This window comes from Mercenaria mercenaria, chromosome 16 (assembly GCF_021730395.1).
Source record: "Mercenaria mercenaria strain notata chromosome 16, MADL_Memer_1, whole genome shotgun sequence".
Lineage (NCBI taxonomy): Eukaryota > Metazoa > Mollusca > Bivalvia > Venerida > Veneridae > Mercenaria > Mercenaria mercenaria.
The window spans coordinates 70211898-70229948 of record NC_069376.1 but is presented as its reverse complement, the minus strand read 5'-3'; the positions used below and the strand labels follow the sequence as shown (position 1 = coordinate 70229948).

General features: G+C 34.0%; 2 protein-coding genes across 2 annotated transcripts in view; one reads left to right on the top strand and one right to left on the bottom strand.

The window, feature by feature from the left end:
* The window catches only part of LOC123540187 (dolichyl-diphosphooligosaccharide--protein glycosyltransferase subunit STT3A-like), a 285963-nt gene that overhangs the window by 88797 nt on the left and 179115 nt on the right, over window positions 1-18051 (bottom strand). The gene's annotated exons all lie outside the window — the stretch shown is intronic.
* Window positions 12074-14042, top strand: LOC123540382 (cytochrome P450 2B19-like). The gene has a single exon (XM_045325367.2). It carries the CDS (start codon window positions 12180-12182, stop codon window positions 13644-13646), a length of 1467 nt encoding a protein of 488 aa, XP_045181302.2. The 5' UTR covers window positions 12074-12179; the 3' UTR covers window positions 13647-14042.

Sequence of the window (18051 nt, the reverse complement as noted above, 5' to 3'; positions counted from 1 at the left end):
TTACGGGAAACTTCGCTCCACTTGGTAAACCTTGAGTTTTGTCTTGCGGTATTCTTCCTTCTTTTTGAAAAACTATTCAATTTCAATCAGAAACGACGAAGTTAAGCAGTGTTTAAATTGAGGGGAATGCAGTGTTACGGGGGAAACTGGGAAAAAACATTTTTAAAAACATTTTATCTCAGTTCGGGCTCCCCTAAAATTTTTTTGGGTTTTAAACGTTTTTGTTTTTAAAAGGGGTTGGTTTTCCCATGTATTTTTTAATTTTCCCTATTTTTTTCGTAATTGTTTTAAAATTTAAAGTTCCGAGGCATTTTTTCGGAAAAAAAATTGGGGAATTTTGGGTTGCATGTCCTTAAGAGGGTTTTTTGCATGCATTTGTTTCCTGCCCGTATTGTGATCGTGAAACATTGCCCAAATTAGGGGGCAAAAGGGATTGTGCGGTGAATAAACAACAACAAAAATTTTGAAATTTTAGTCTTTTTAAATGAACTAAAACCCGTTTTACATCAAGTTTATTTCTTCAAACTGAGTATGTTTTTGTACATGTATCATGGAAATGAAAGCATAATGTAGGCATTTATGTTATTAGTAAATGGTGTTAAAATAATAGGGTTTTTTTTTTTTCTATAAAATTGGGATGCTCTACTTATGTTTTTAGGGAAAAGAAAACTTTTTTTTTAACCAATGACTTTTAATGTATTCCAAATGTTTCAGGGGAAAAGCATACAAAAATTCCCAAAAGGGAAAAAAAACAACAAACAAAACAAAAAGGAAACAGTTCGGGGGCTGAGGGGCGAAACTTTTGTTTCTTTTTTCCTTTATTATATACAGTTACTTTTGTTTCACGCTCGCCCACGGTTTTTTTTTCTAAACCACATTAGGTTTCTTGATCAGGGGGAGTAGACTTAATAAAGGAGATTTTAAAAAGGGGGATAACAAAACAAAAGGGGTTACCCAAAAGAGTAAAGCAACCGCTCGGCGGTTCTTTAAAAAATTTAGTCAGTCAACATTATTTTTTCAATTTGAAAATAGTACGTTTTGCCAAAGAAATTTTTTTTTTTCACCCTGTTTTTTGATAACTAGGAACACAAATTTACTTAATTTTTAAAACCTGAAAAGGAGCGCTGTGTTAAGTTTAAATTTAAATACCTTTTGTGTCCCTTTAAGTGAGATTTGGGCTACGGGGGTTAACGCAAAAGTCTAAAGGGAACAGAAATAAAAAAGGGTTTTCTTTTAAGAGTTTTTTTTCTTAGTTATTTCATTTAATTTGGGGATTTTGGTTAAATTAATTTATTTTTAAAAAAAATTTCAATAATTGTTATGGAAATTCTTGCCGAAATTTTCGCAAAACCCCGGTTTGCCGGGCCGGGGTAAGCAGATTTTTTTGTGAATATTCAAAGCCAAAAAAATTTGTAAACAACACTAAATTTAACTTTTTAAAACAAAATTAAAATAAGGGATAATTAGGGAGTATCCTTTTTAATGTTAAAAGGGGGTCATTTTTTTTTTACAAATTTTACGTTCAGGTGATTAAAAGCTTGTTTTATTACACAAAAGTAGAAGTATGGTTTATTTTTTTACATTTTTGAATTTTTTAAACCAAAAAAAGTTTAAACCACTCTCTAAATCTGAATTACGTATTCACCCTTCAACTTAAAAACAAAATTAAAAATTTTTAAAAATTAAAAAATTTTAGTTCCCTTTTTGCTTAGTGCCCTTTTTAAAAAAGGAAAAAAAAAAAAATGGCAGATTTTTTTTGACAATCCCAACATAAAAAATTTTTTAAATTATCAATTAAATCAAAGTGGGGAATTTTCTTTTATTTGTTATATTTAACAATTGAAAAATTGATGGGACATTTGTTTCTTTTCATTTGGGGTGTATTAAACCTTTTAAATTTTGTTTTTAAAATTTACATGTAAGTTGTTTTTGGGACTTTAAATATAAATTTTTTGGGTTACATTTTGTTGCATTCCCTTGACAAACATATAATTTGATTTTGTGTTTCCCTCACTGTAATTTGTAGTCATTGTTAAATTTTTGTTTATTTTAAATTTTGCAAACTGACTTTTGTAAAAAAAAATGTTTGTAATATATTTTGGCCGTGCCACGGGGGAAAAAACCCAAAACTTTAATGGTTTAAAAAAGCATGGATAAAAACCCGCCTGCGCGAGGATAAATCCCTGTCCGCTTTTTCAAAGCTTTTGGGCAACTAGTAAAACCCGGGTTCCCAAACCGCTTTTTTCCTAGACAGCCCGTGGGTTGGCGGCTGGTCTGGATCCTTGCTTCTCTCAAACGAAATGTGTTGGTTTTTTCTTTGGGTGGCTCATATGATCTATTGGTTTTTAATTAAAAGTAAAGAAATTAAGTGTGTGTTGTTTTATTATCCCCCCCCCCCCCCCCCCCACACACACACACACATTTTAAAAGCACCCAAGATTTTTTCCAAAAATTTCCCGGGGGGAGCATTCGCGATTTAAATTTCACAAAATTCAATTATTTGAAAGTATAAAAATTCCAAAAAATGCAAAAATTTCGTTGTAAAGGAAAAATTTGGGCAAAAAAACCAAAGATTCTTCAAAATTTCCCCCAAAAAAAAAAAAACCATGAAAATGAAAGTATAAGTTTAAAAATTTTAAAAAAAATTTCAGATGTTTTCGGGAGCCTTTTGTCACTTAATTTCCTTCCGGAAAAATAAATAAATAAATAAAAAATCTACATTTTAAAAAAAAAACAAAAAGGGTTTTAAACATTCAGCCTTTTACTCCAATTTATCAATTATACTTCAGTCTTTGCTTTCTTTTACTAGACCGCTTTTAGTTTTAAATTTTTAAAGGGGGTTTTTTCCCAAAGGAAAGACTTTCCACAAACTGGGGAAAAATGCTTGGGTTTCCATGTACTTTCATTTGCTGTTTCAATAGCCTGGAAGCCCTTTAAAAATTTTTTAAATTTTTCACTGGGGCCGTCATTTTTCGCATGAAGATTCTTGTTGCTTTTAAAACATTTTTTCGTGCCCCGCCAAGTTTGGGTTTGTTGCGAATTTTTGCGCACTTTTGAACACTTAAAAAGGTTGGGTTTTTTCCCGGGATAGAAATATGACTTCAAAACTCCTTTTTGACATCAACGCATGTTGAACAAGTATTCGGGATCTTCAATATGCAATTTTTAATTCTTTTTTCTTTTTTTTTAAACCTGGTTTGGCGAAGCCTTTTCCACAAATAGGCAAAGGGTTTTTTACATTCCTATGTATCTGCTTTGTTTTATTAAGGAATACCTATTGTGGGAAAATCCTTTCCCGACGAATTTCAGTGGTTTTTTTGTCGTCCATGTGACGACAAAAGTCGCTTTAGCCCAAACTTTGAGGGGGAACCCTTTTTTCCCCAAAAAGCCAAAATTCTTTTTTTTTAAAAAATTTTATCCCGTCTGAATTTGCCCTTGTTTCCTGGAAAAAAAAATTTGGGTTTTGAAAATTTTTACTTGGGGGTAACGGGGTTTTGTTTTGGTTAATTTGAAAAAAAAGTTTTCCAATTGTGCGTTTTTTTATATTTTTTTATTTTAAAAATTAAAATTTTTAAAAAAAATTTTTTGTTTAAAATTAATTTCAGGATCAATTTGGGAAAGGAAACTTTTGAAGGGGGCTAAAAATTTTCATCAAAAAATCGGTCTTGGGTATATACTATTTCAAATTCACACATAGCAAAAACCTAAATTTCCCAAATTTTAATGATTTTCCCTTTGTGTTTGAACCAAAAGTAAAAAACCCGAAAAAAAAAAACTTCAGGGAAAATGGGAAATCGCACCTAGTTTTGCACGATTGGGAAAATTTTTAAAATTTTAAAAAAAAATAAAGAAGGGGTTTTCCCCTTCCTTTTCCCCTTTAAGTTTTTTTTCTTCCCTTTTTTTTTTTCCCCGCTGACTCTTAAATAAATCCGTTTTTTCTTATATCTTTTTTTTAATTAATTTGGGAAGGGGCTGGGTTTTAAAAGAAACGTAAAACAAAAAAGGGTTTAAAACCTTGATTACTTTTCAGATTATGTTTTTATTTTAAAAAAAAAGTGTTTGTAACGGGGGGAATGGGGTAAACTGCTTTAATTTTATGTTTTTTTTGTATTGTAATTTTTAATTAAAAATTTTTGGGGATGCAAGAAAGGACGTTTGAAAAAGTTTTAATATGTCGCGTGAGTGGAACGGGTGCTCTATCTACCATTTTTTAAAAGTGGCGGGAAAAAACGCTTCAAAAATTTAACTCTCGTTGGTTTTTTTATTTTTGGGGAAAAAAGATTTATAAATATATTACTTTTTTCCTTGCGTTAGTTCTTTCAGCTGTAAATGCTTTTAAATACATTTCGTTTTTCTTTTTTGGATTTATACATTTTTCAGTTTTGGGGAAAAGAGCAAATTTGACCCAAAAAAAGAAAAAAATTTTTTAAAGGTTATTGCTCCCATCGGGGGATAGAGCACTGTAATTTACAAATTTGGACTGGGGCAAGATGGTTTTTTATTTCCCTTTTTTATATTTTTAAAAAAGTGCAGAGCTCTTAAAAAACCGTTATGAAAGTCCTTTTACTCATTTTGAAATTTAAAAGGAAAGGGCTGGATTTAGTTTTGGGATCTTTAAACTGAAACAATATATAGGCCTAAATTTCAACTTTCAAGATTTTTTTAGAGGGGAGGGACTTAGTTGCATTATTTTTGGGGACGGCGGATACCCGGGTATATGACTTTTTCGTGTCAACTGGGTGGCCTTCCTCACCCTGAAAAAACGAGGGTTTTAAAAAATGGTTTAGGGGAAAGGGGTTCAAATTTAGAAGGGTTTGGTTTATTTGCCCCAAAGGGTTTTACCATGCGGGCCGGGATTGTTTAGGGTTAATACGTTATAGGGCTAAAAAGGCTATTTTAAACCCCGGCACTTTTGGTTCCCACTTATTTGCAGATGGGTATTCGTAAACCCAAACGTAGTTTTGTGTTAAAACAAAAGGAAAATTTTTAAGGGTTTAAATTTCTCAGAAACCGCAATTTTTTATTGTAGCAATGAACAAAAATCTAAAAACTTTTTTTTGTTGTAAAATATTTTAATTTGCCAAATACAACAGCTTTTCATTCGCTTTAGTAGATTTTTCCCTGTTTTGTTACAGTTTGCAAATTTAAAGGTTTTACATAATATAAGCATTTTAACAAAACCTAATGACATTGTCTTTTCAACTAAAAATTCTCAGTAATAACTGTATTTTTTTCACAAAACGGGAAATTTTTAAAATTATGGGAAAATTTTTTAAAGAAAATGTACTTGTCGTAAAACCCGTTCTCGTTTACACAAAACAATCAATGTTATATTCGTCTCTTTTTAGCTTTAGTTTGGTTGATTGTTTCGGCGTCCCTCGGCCCTCTTCCTGCGTCAATTTTTTGTACTTAAAATTTTTTTTTTCCTTGAAAAATTTTCTGGTTTCATTTTTTACCAAAAATGGTCAGTTGAATTTTTTGGGGTAGATCTCATCAAGTTTGATCAAATGGGTTTAATTTTTTCCCCCTTTTTGTGCGTACTGTCAGCTAGGCAAAGGTTTAAAAACGGCCCTTAAACCCAAACAAACAAAAATCGCTGGGGCAAAAAAAAAATAGGAAAAACAAATTTTTTGGAACTTCTCATTTAACCCCTTTTTAGATTTTTTTCAAACATTTTGTCTGTAGCTAAATTTTAAATCCTCTCCCAACTGGTTTTAGTTTTTTTGAAAAGATTGGCCCCCTTTTTGGGGTTAACCTTTGCTAAAATTAGAAATTCCCCTTTAAAAGAAATTTTTTCCCACGAAAAAAACTCAATGGGGTCTTCTTCAAAATTTTTTGTAGCATCTTTTTAAGAAACTTCACCAAATTTTTTCTGTTTGGGGGACTTGGTCTGTTTGGGGTTCAAAAAGAAATACCTTTAAAGACACTATGGACCCTTTTATGGATATTCCCCAAAATTGGGGCTAGAAACCGGAAAAAGGTTTCCCTTTTTCCCAAAAATTTTTTGTTTAAGGGCACTTTGCCCCCCTTTTGGGGAACTAGGCTACAAATAGGGAAAAACTTTCGGTATGAATCGTGGATGGATCTTTTCAGAGATGGCCGGGGGGGCTTTATTAGGGGCGGGCTCTAAATTTTTTTCAAACGGAGATGTTTTTCTCATTATGGGGTAAATCAAAAAAACCTTTAATGACTACTTTTAATGAACCCCTCAATTGGTTTTCATCTTCTCGGGGGGTTTGATCATTTATTGCCCCTCATTTTTTTTTAAATTTTGGGTTGGGGGGGGGGAAGGCTGGCCCTTTAAGGGGCCCCTAGACCTAAAGCTAAAATTTCCTTTTTAAAAGACTTTCTTTCAAACCCTTGAAGGATTCTTCATCAAACTTTTTTTTTACCCCCTTTTTTTTCCTTTAATTTTAAATTTAATTTTGTGTGGCCTCTTTTAGGGGCTCTAGAGTTTTCAAAATAGAGATACCTTTTCCCAAAATTTATCTCTAATCCGAATTTGGGCTTCATAAACCTTTTTCTTATAAGGTCTTTTACCCGTTATGTCTTATATCAAATCTATTCAAAAAGGGAAAACTTTTGGGGGTTTTAGGGGCATAGGTTGAAAAAAAAAATTTAATTTAGATGATTTCTTTCCCTTGGGTATGGGCTTTGGTGCGTGACAGCAAAATGATAATAAAATAAAGAACAGGTTAAAAGGGTTTTCACCAAACCCAGTTAGAAACAAAGTCAGATGGCTAAGGTTTTCTTTAGTTTAAAAAACTTGGGGCCCCTTTTTGGGGCCCCTTGGTTAAAAATTTTACATTAAATTTTGACAAATTAAAATTTTAAAGGCCCCCAAAAATATTACATGCAAATAATTTTGTCTCGGTCATTTAAAAATTTATACTTTAAAACTTATTGTATATACATTTTATTCCTTTTTTTTCTGCATGTTGTTCTCAAAATTTTTGTGGCTTTCATTTCAAATTAATCTGATTTCTTTAAAAAGAATTAAAAGCTTTTTTTTTGCAATGAAAATTGCAGTCACAGCCACTGTTTTAAAATTGGTACAGTTAAAATCATGTGATACTTTAATTGTTTTGTGGCAATTTTATTTTGATTCACACCAACCATTTGTAATTAAAATTTAATAAATTAAAAATTCCCAAGAAACCTAATTTTTCTTCTCACAAAAAAACCCCCAAACGTTTTTTTTATTTCCTTTCAGTTTCCCTTATGTACGTAAATTTATTTAGCGAGGTTTTATTTTCAGCATTGCATTCCTTGTTTGGGTATTTGTCATTGTTTTTTTTAAATATTTAAATTTTCAAATTTTTTCTGTTGTCAAAAGGGTTGGAAAATTTAAAAAGGATTTTTGGGTTTTGGAAGTTGGGATATTGTACTGCCAGTTCTGTTGTCTTACGAATATGTTCAGCCCAAAAATTTTCATAGCTAAAAAAAAATGATCAAAAAAAAAAAATAAGTTTTTGCGCCCTTTCTGTAAAAATAAAAAAAATGTTTTTTTGTTTTTGGGGTTTTTTTCTGCTGCTCTTTAAAAGACAATAAATACTATCACAAAATTTTCTTCTCGGAAACATTTTTTGCAAAAACCGTTTTTATATTCAGGGGGTATTTCTTTAAAAATTCAGCTTCGTTTTACGGGTTAAGTTTCTATCCCAAATTCCAAACAAAAAGGTCTGTTGCAAATCCTGCATGTATTTTCTTGCCTACGCTTTAAATTGGGCAAAGCTAAGTGTTTTGGGATAAGTAAAAAAATGAAAAATTAACCCGTATAAGAATCTCACTATGGCTACCTATGCAGGGGTGGGAGATAGGATTCTAAGTAAAATTTTAAACATGTTCAACTAGCCTATCCCCCATATTTTGTTTTGTCACATGCATGTAATGTGGGATTTTTTGGTTAAAATGGAGTTAGAGCAATTCTGGTTAAGTTAAATGGAGATAGAGCACTCCTTTACAAAGTTAAAGATGATTTAAATGATGTTGTTTATGTGTTTGTTGGTTTAGGAATTTAAATTTTTAAAAAATTTTCGTGCTTTAAGGTTTCCCGGGATAGAGTACTTTAAACGTTTCTGTTACATTCAAACAGAGGACTGGGGGCAAAGATTACGCAGGATTTTCTCTATGACGTCAAATTTACGGGTTTTTTTGCTTAAAAAACGATAAAGGGTCGGGAGACCCAAAAAAAATCTTTTTAAAAAATTTATTTTTTTTAAAAAAATGGAGTTAGGGGCCCCTATAAGAATAGGCGGGCGTTTTATTTTTTTTTAAAAACCCTTTTTTTTTTAATGCCCCAAAAGGGCGAAATTTTTGTTTCAACCCTGGGTATTGGGTTTAAAAATGCGGGCAGTTTTTTTTTCAAAAGGGAGCCTGGTTCAAAACGAATTAAGGGATGTTTTTACTTGTTAGGAGCATTTTAAAAAACAGTTTGAAAAAAAAATTCATGGTTTATAATACAAAAAAAATTCCATTCTAAAAAAAAATTTATATTAACGCTTTTCCCCCCCTTTAAAAATTTTTTTAATTTAATTGGTCCCTCAGTTAATTTTTGGGCAGTACCAAATTAAAATGTTGGTGTGCTTTCCAAAAGATACGGGGTGAATAGCGAACGGTGCAGATCTTGATAAGACTGCACATATGTGCAGGCTTATTATGATCAACACTGGTCGCAAAGGCAGAACCAATCGTGTCCAGCAAGCTAAGGGTTAAGCAAGAAAAAAAGAGGTCAGTGTCTTTAATGAACAGCAATAGAAAGCATCATATATAGAAAGACCGTCCATTATGCTGTTCTTTAAACCGGCACCTCTAAGGATTTATATTTAATGGGTAGTTATGATTTATCAATGTCATCCCTTGATGGATGGCTTGTCAACAAATCTGCTTGAAAGACTTACAACATGAACAGAAGCTTCATTATAGACTAAGAATAATTCATGAAATACCTAATAACTACACTTGCACTCACTCAGCTACCATCCTACCTAAAATAACTGCTGCGTTTATAGGTAATAACAATAGCCAGTAACAAAATGCACGTTACTTCTGCTTTGTTGCAAATGGCGTTGTCTAACAAAGAGAGATAACTACGATGTCATTGCTGCCAAATTTTGTAGGCTATATACTAAAAAGAAAAAAAAAGTTATTCTTTGTTTCATATAAAATTCAGCATCTTCAGATCAATTTTAATAAAGTTGATAGATCTGCACTCCGTTGTAGACCTATTTTCAACAGGATACACATCTTTTTTACAAGAAATCGAAAAGAAAAAGGGGTGTCAAATAGTATGCAGTGAAATGCAAGTCAACTGGTTAGGTAACCTTATATTGCCGCATAACACATGCCCTACTTTCGTTTTCAAGTAAACAACTTGAATATATGCAAAAAAGTGTCTTCTTATGTAAAATACATTTCAAGTGTGAAATAATGCCCACTTACGCGCATATGCTTTAAAATGGAAAACAATTAGGGTCTATTTATTAGGGACTTTTCCGACACCATGGAAGCACATTTTTTACCAAATTAAATAATAAGGGTAACTATATTTTATTTACTTTCGGCAATTCATACATTTATTTCTCAGAACCTTCAGTAAAACATTCTGCGCAGTTCCATGACGAAATCTTATGTGAATGTCGAGAAATTTACGTTTTACTGATACCTCCCTATGTCCGCTTCTCGGCAAAAAAATGTCACCTTATGTGCAAGATTTACTTTATTTTCCAGTGTTTTACAAGAGTCTAGAAAATGTTTGAACGCGCAGAAGGTAAAATGATCACAGCTTCATTTAAAATGTCACGGATTTAACAAGTCCATTGTGACTTCATGCCTTTATCAGTACAGTAATACGGAATTTGACCAGCCCCAGATTTGAATCATCACCTCAAGTGCGAATGTTTGGTCCAAAATCATAGAAAGCTAAAAAATAAACCTCTATTTAGTGCTCAAACGTATTTATACGTGACTGGAAATAGAATTATTACATTCCAGTCTGTCTGCTGCCACTTCGAGAAAATTACATGATTTGCCTCTTCAGCGAGTTGCACAATAAACATTTTCCGAGAGTTGGACACTATTTTTCCAGAAAAAAGTTTGCGTCCGAAATTGCTTGAAGTGCAAGTATGCAACAAAAAAGAGCTTGAACAAGATTTATTTGGGTATAGCACTACCCCTGAAAACATGCAGAACCAAACTTTTATAGAGTTCTTCACAATGAGTTGTTTTGTCACGTTTAAGGGTCCCAAAACAGGCTAGTTTGATCATTAGAATGAAAAAATAGGCAAGAAACGACGCATTTCAAATATCAAAACATCGACATGACCATTTTATAGCTTCAATAACTTCGAGAATTCGATGTCTACGACGCTGAAACACAAAACCGAGTGTGACGTAGACATGGAACTAGTGCACGCACATACCCGCAGAGTTCAGAATACCATAGAAACACACTTACCTGATAAAAAAGCAAGCGAACACGCGAAGCTGTCAGTAAATATCCGCCATATTGTAAGTTTGCGACCATTTCGCTCGCTTGAACCAAGTGTGCAACCACTTCACGTCCTGCCCCTGATATACCTGCGTACATGTGATAAAGTTTGACGAAAAGCGGTGCAAATTTAGTTATACTTGTAGACAGAATGTTTATGGTGTGTGTTTGATCTAGGTGTAAATAGTACGTCACCATGCTTAAGTATATAATGTATATACAGTGAAAAATATACAGAAAAACTACAAAAAAATACACACACGAAAATATATAGGGAAACAATTAAGTGCTAGTTTCCAAGGTAAAGATTAGCCATAGTCAGGCGGTGCACACTACCTCCCTAACCGTTGGTAACGCCTCCCACCGGCCACCATCAATTCCTGACACACTCAAGCACTGTCCCTGTGTCTCTGGGCGGCATCCCAGGTCACTTGTTCCCTGGTCTTTCGTGGCGGTATTTTTCGCCCAGATATGTGAAAATATATATTTGTTACGGTATTGTTCGGCAAAATAAATATTACCCTTTTTCAGTCAACACTTAGTTCACTCTTATATTTTCCCATACATAGTCCTCAGGGTCAGTGCTTCGTTGTGAACAGATACACATAAATGAATTTTATAGGTAGGTAAAATTATTTATGTCGTTGTTGTACATTTGGGCCAATCGGTCCCATTCTGAATTATTTTTGATTTATGTACTACGGTAAAAGCCAATCAGGGAATTCCTTTTATCACATGATACCGTTGAACCAATCGGGAAACGGCAATTTCCTTCTTCGTCAGCATTCAAGAGTGAATAGCACGCTTCTTTCTTTAATTCTATTTTGGCTAATTTCTGGTTTTATCTTACCACCACCTCCCATTCCACCTCCTCTTTCAAGTGACAATTGTCTAACTCTGAAAGATTTCTCTTAATATGTAAATTCGTCTACTTTTCTTGATATGCTTTCGGTGGTTTTATCCGCCCTAATATGTGAAAATATGAATTTGTTAAGGTATTTTTCGGCGGTATTTTTCGCCAAGATATGTGAAAATATATATTTGTTAAGGTACTGGGCGGTATTTTTCGCCCAGATATGTGAAAATATATATTTGTTAAGGTATTGTTCGGCAAAATAAATATTGCCCTTTTTCAGTCAACACTTAGTTCACTCTTATATTTTCCCATACATAGTCCTCAGGGTCAGTGCTTCGTTGTGAACAGATGCACATAAACAATATGATACCTATACTTTTGGAAGTTAGCAATGTAACCTACAATGTCCTGAAGAAAAAGAAAATGCTAATAATTTCATCATATTTCCAACGGTTAATTGTAACTTATACACTACTCTAATTCGTTCTGATTTAACAATGTTATTTGAGATGTAATTTTCAATACATTGAAATTTAGTATAGTTCGTAATATCTGTGACACGTTTGCTTACCCGGGTGTATTTCCATTCGCCACATGATTGACACGAACGACAGAAATAAGAAAAAAAACGATTTTGTACAATAACACAGAAGGCGCGCTATTTGCCTTTACTGTCGTATATACGGTTGATATTGATGTCACACACTGACGGTTTTTACTGTTGCGGAATGTTTTACGATATAACGTAAAATATTAGTTGTTCCGCAACAGTAACTGCAAATATATGTCAATACTCTCTCCAGTGTATATATCGGCTACGTTTATAGAGAAACTATGGATTTATTGTATGTGGATTGCACATTATCTACCTGCTTTGTGTTTATCTTTACATTTTTCTTGATATATTTGGCAACAAGACGTCAGAATGGAGTCCCACCTGGACCACCTTTATTCCCTATTATAGGAAATATGCCTTCACTTATGTCGTCGGATGTTTTGGGCAGAATCAGTGAACTAAGGAAAAGATACGGTGATGTTTTTGCACTGTATATCGGTGGACGACTGACAATATTTCTTAATGGATTTGAAACAATCAATGATGCTTTCAAAAAGCAGGGATCGTTGTTCAAAAGAAGACCCGTTTCTCCTCTTTCTAATGATAAAGGGATTATATTCACTAACGATGAAACCTGGAAAGAACAACGTGGGTTTGCACAAAAAGCGTTGCATGAAATTGGATTTGGTGTAAACAGTAGATATTTAGACGAAGTTATTAACTCTGAAATTACTGAGTTTATAAAAAAGATTAGATTGAAGGACAGTGCTATTGATATTAAAAAATATCTTAATGTAGGCATTTCTAACGTGGTTTTAAAACTAGTTTGTAGTCACAGGTACGATACTGATGACCTCGAAATTGACAATTTCCTTACACGCTTGAGAGTGTCGGCTAACAAATTCTTTATTCGGGAGGCCATTCTCAGCTGTTTTCCTTTTCTCTCACGTTTTCCTAAATTGAAGTTAACTATAACAGGATTTTTCGAACACCAGACAATTTTTATTGATAAGTGTGTTGCGAAGGGGAAGGAAAATGTAATTTCAGAAACAAGAAACTTTGTTCAAATGTATTATGAAAAGGTACATGAAAACCTAATAGGAGGGCTACAGAACAGTTTTGATCACGAGAACATAAGTATTTCAGTATATCAGCTTTTATCGGCCGGAAGTGAAACCACCGCAGGATCAGTTATGTGGATACTGCTACATTTGATCCGAAATCCGCACATCCAAGATAAAATGGCTGCTGAAATGGATGACATTTTAGGATCAGGTGGGCTTACCATTAGCGACAGAAAGCGTTTACCCTATACGCATTCTGTAATGTTAGAGGGTCTCCGAATCGCTTGTGTAGCCCCGCTAGGCATCCCACACACTGTCTCAGAAGATGTTATGTTTCATGGATTCCTCATCCCGAAACACTGCAGCGTTTTGGCAAACCTTTCGTCAAGCTTAAAAGATCCACATGTTTGGAAGGAACCGGACGAATTTCGCCCGGATCGCTTTTTAAGCGAAGATAGGGAAAGTGTTATTGTTCCAAAGGAGTTTATCCCATTTTCGTTGGGACCAAGGTCTTGTTTAGGTGAAACTCTTGCAAGAAATGAAGTATTTCTTTACGTAGCTAGTATTGTAAGGAAGTTCAAGCTGTGTCCAGAGAATGATGATTGTCTACCAGAAATCCGAGGAGTTTTTGGTGTTACATATCACCCAGTACCATTTAAAATGAGATTGATACCACGTTAACTTGAAACTTCATGATTTGATAGACATGTATAAGCAGCACAGTTTCGTAACGTGCGTTTTAACATTTGAACCATATATTGAAAATGTGACAGTTTAAGATAATTACGTACTATGCCAAGTTTGAAATATTTGACCATACACTGAATTGTTTTCCTTAGAAAATTATTTGATTATCACAGTATTTAGTATTATTTTCTTTTGTTTTTACGCATCACCTAAGGTCCAGTCTTCATTATTTTTACTTCTATGAATTGTGATAAACATTCTTAAAAAAACATTAGTTATTATTACCAATTAGAATTACATAGCTTTGCAATGTATACTTGAAATTAGATTCAAGACCTATGATTATCTGTAAATACCATTATGTGAACACAATACAGACTTATATCCATTTTCCGTCTTACTTCAATTTTGTACGCTTATTTCTTGCCAAAAAAGACGTATTTGTACGTTATTTTTAGAAAAACGATACACGTTTTTGCTCATTTGAATACGTAATGAATGGCTGGGTTAACAGTCGCAATACATAGCAGTTACACATACAATCTATGTACTCCATACTCAGAAACTACAAACTTATCATGCGGCAGTACGACCATCGACTAAAGTATAATACAGTAAAAAACAGGAAGTAGTTCTGCTCATGTTTTTGATTGAATGTTCTTAGTTGGTACTATAATAGCTTAATACTATGACGGCGCAAGATTTGTTTAAAATCTTACGAATGTTTAGATTCTACATTTTCATTTTGCTCTGGCATTGCCAAATATACATTTATTACATGGAAATATTTCAGGAGTCTTCACTATTCAGCTAATGATGACTCAGCAAAATTTCAACAATATAAATATGCTTTAGACACAATTCTTTAAACTAAGTTACCTAATCTAAGAAAGTAAAAGCCATGAGGAAATAAAATAAGATAATATTGAAATAACATGATACTCTGGAACCACTACAATTGACTCACCTACATGAACAGTCTCAGTCAAACCGAGTCTGCTTTTATTTTGCTTGGTTGTGTTCTATGCTCCAAACTCTCTTCTATGCTCCAAACTCTCTTCTATGTTTGTGTATAGGGCGGCTTGACACATAAAGTATGTGCTCTTCACCACTGTACCTATGAGTCGTGCAACATCAAGCTGTAAAAATGAAATGAATGAACTGGCACGCAGAAAAGTGCCATTCAAATATTCCACATGACATTGCAAACACAACCAGCCGTGTCCAACTGTATAAAAACAGTTTGGTTAATTCCGAAAGACACGCATCAACACATCCCGACATGCACCAACAGTAGCCCGATGAACTCCCCGGAAACAATACCAGATAAATTCCCTTGCGAAGAATTAATGGCAAGTTAAGGCCTTTACGCGCGCGCAACGCTCCTTGCCTATCCGGCCCGAATCCGAAGCAACCCCCAAGCAAAACTGTTCACATGTCTTCTTCAAAGTTAATATCTTCCATGAAAAAGTGATTATGGAGATTTTTGTAAACCATTTGTTTTAAATCATATTCATTATTCAGTTTGTGTAAGGACCTGGCTGGATCCTTATTGAAGGTGGCTACCAGTTCAACGTGTAATCACTATGAGGGGTCATTATTTGCAGTAAGTTCTATTTGGGTTTTGTTTAAATTCATTAAATCTATAGAAAACCTCTTTGGAACTAAGACTTTTTAAAAAAAAAATATGCAATAACAGAACAGAACTTATAAAAATAATAATAGTCCCTTTTGAAGCCTGTCTTAGTCCATTTAAAAGGTTTTTTGTAATCTTCTCCCAAATCCGTATGTTTGTAAAAGACGTCTTCAGCAAAAAGTCAGACAGTAGAGTATACATTCTGGCAGGTAAATTATAAAGTGAAGGAACAAAAGAGGTCCTTAATACTTGTGCCCAGCCTTAAATTGAGGGACACATGAGAATTCTTGTGCGGAAGATACCATCCAGAAGATCTTGCTGGATGTGGTCGCCCAGGAACAATCCTCCATCTTTGCAGCTTCCTCGGTTCTAAGTGTAAGCGGCGGAGACTTTGTCAGATGCCTTGAAAAAGTCTACGATATGACTTGATTTTATTTACGTAAAAAGTCGCCCCGACTTCATCTCAGTGTTGTTATATTTTCTGGTCCTTCGGGATCATTGATTTCAACTCATTTAGATTTGAAGATTGAATACTGCTTAAGCCGGTGCTAGGGGGCGTGGGCAGTGTTGCATTTTCCATTACTGCCCATGAACAGACTCAATCAAACCGAGTCTGCAATTTTCACTGTTTGCCTTGTTCTCGATGCTTCCGAGGGATCTAAATTCCAGATTTTATTTACTTCACAACAGCGGGTGTTAAGTGCTGTGTGGCGGCCGTAAAAAGTCGCCCCGACTTCATCTCAGTGTTGTTATATTTTCTGGTCCTTCGGGATCATTGATTTCAACTCATTTAGATTTGAAGATTGAATACTGCTTAAGCCGGTGCTAGGGGGCGTGGGCAGTGTTGCATTTTCCATTACTGCCCATGAACAGACTCAATCAAACCGAGTCTGCAATTTTCACTGTTTGCCTTGTTCTCGATGCTTCCGAGGGATCTAAATTCCAGATTTTGAACATAAAACGTTCCTCGTCATCATAGTTATATACAGCACGCAGTAATAAATTACCTTTTATCTTTTATATATACACACAGTGTGATATAAGTACAAAAGCAAATATCTAAATAAACAGACTGACATCGTCTTTCTTTAAGAAATATAAAACTTAAATAATTTTAAATAGATCATTATTTATTTGATAAAGTTAACGCATTGGTAACTAAGTTGTTAATTGAGATATGCGGTGGTCGAGTGTATAGCTGTTGGTCCCTCAACCCGGGAGGTCGTGAATTTGAAACCTGTGCGCACATAAAAATACTACTTGGTGCCCAGGACGCGGACTTAAACTTCATACTTAAAATAAAATACACTATTCACTTTGCATATTAACATCACCAGTAGCCAGGACATTCTATTTCTTGTTTACTACTTCTGCACTATGCATTACAGTACTGAAATTAAATTGTGGTTTATCTGATTTTGTGCAAATAATACTTCAGTAACCTGCTCTGATCAAGATAAAAATATTTTAGCATGAGCATAAATTTGATAAACATAGTTTGCCTAATAAAAATAAAAATATGAGAACAATTTCATAATATTTGTCACAGATTTGCATCTAAAAGCGGTTGATAAGATTTTGGTCAAGTAACTTGGCATCCGTTTATGTTTACTGAGTGCTTGATAAATGTTAGATTTTCACTAGAGGTATTGATAAGTTTGATTTCTACCAAGACAAAATTATTCTAACATAAGTATTATTTTCATTAACATACTTGGACAAAGAAATTATACGAATATAAAAATTACTGCTTATATTCGTCAAAAGTTTGCACTGACATTTACATGTATTGCAGAAATCCAGTTCTTAAAATAATTATTACCTCCCTTAATTTGTGTTTCTAGGATGCGCAACCAAGATAGACTGAAAATAAATTAAGGCCGAAGCCACTCCAGTTTAAAAACTTGCATTTTGATTCAGATTGTTAAAATATCCCATTATTTATCAAATACAATGTAAAAATAGAAATTACATCGGAATGAAAAGATGTTTTGGAGGGTTATATGGCGACATTCCAGCTTTTGATGGTGGAGAAAGACAATCCCTTCCCCCCCCCCCCCCCCCCCCCCCCACCACCACCCAACCACTCGTGTATCATTTCACCATCATTAAAGCCATTTGTTTGGATTCCTTATATGAAGAGTTCTACACACCAAGTGAGGCTCAAACCTACATAGGTGAGGTGCAACTGAAAAGAAATACGTACCATATTAAATGAGACTTATTATAAATTTTTATAAAAATCAATAAAATATACATTTCTAATAGTACATGTATTAAAATGGTTTCCGTATCAGTACTGATCGAAAAGTTGATAATTGCATGATACTATAATAACATTACAGGTTCGGAAAGATCAGTATATGACCGACGGCTTCGTTTTGTATCGTCTTCTTAGGGAAGATGAAAACCCATTAGCCAAAGGTATAAAAGCAAAACTGCCTCTCGATGAAAGTATTCCGTGGTCATCTGTGTGAAGTTAGCAGAATAGCAGAATGGCAGAATGACTCTAGCAGAATAGCAGAACAGCAGAATAACTCCAGCAGAATAGCAGAACAGCAGAATAACTCCAGCAGAATAGCAGAATAGCAGAACAGCGGAATAACTCCAGCAGAATAGCAAAATAACTCTAGCAGAATAGCAGAACAGCAGAATAACTCAAGCAGAATAGCAGAACAGCAGAATAACTCCAGCAGAATAACTCCAGCAGAATAGCAGAATGGCAGAATAACTCCAGCAGAATAGCAGAACAGCAGAATAACT

Bases quoted from the DNA above. Each gene is read 5' to 3' on its own strand.
- LOC123540382 (XM_045325367.2), top strand. From the start codon at position 12,180: ATGGATTTATTGTATGTGGATTGCACATTATCTACCTGCTTTGTGTTT.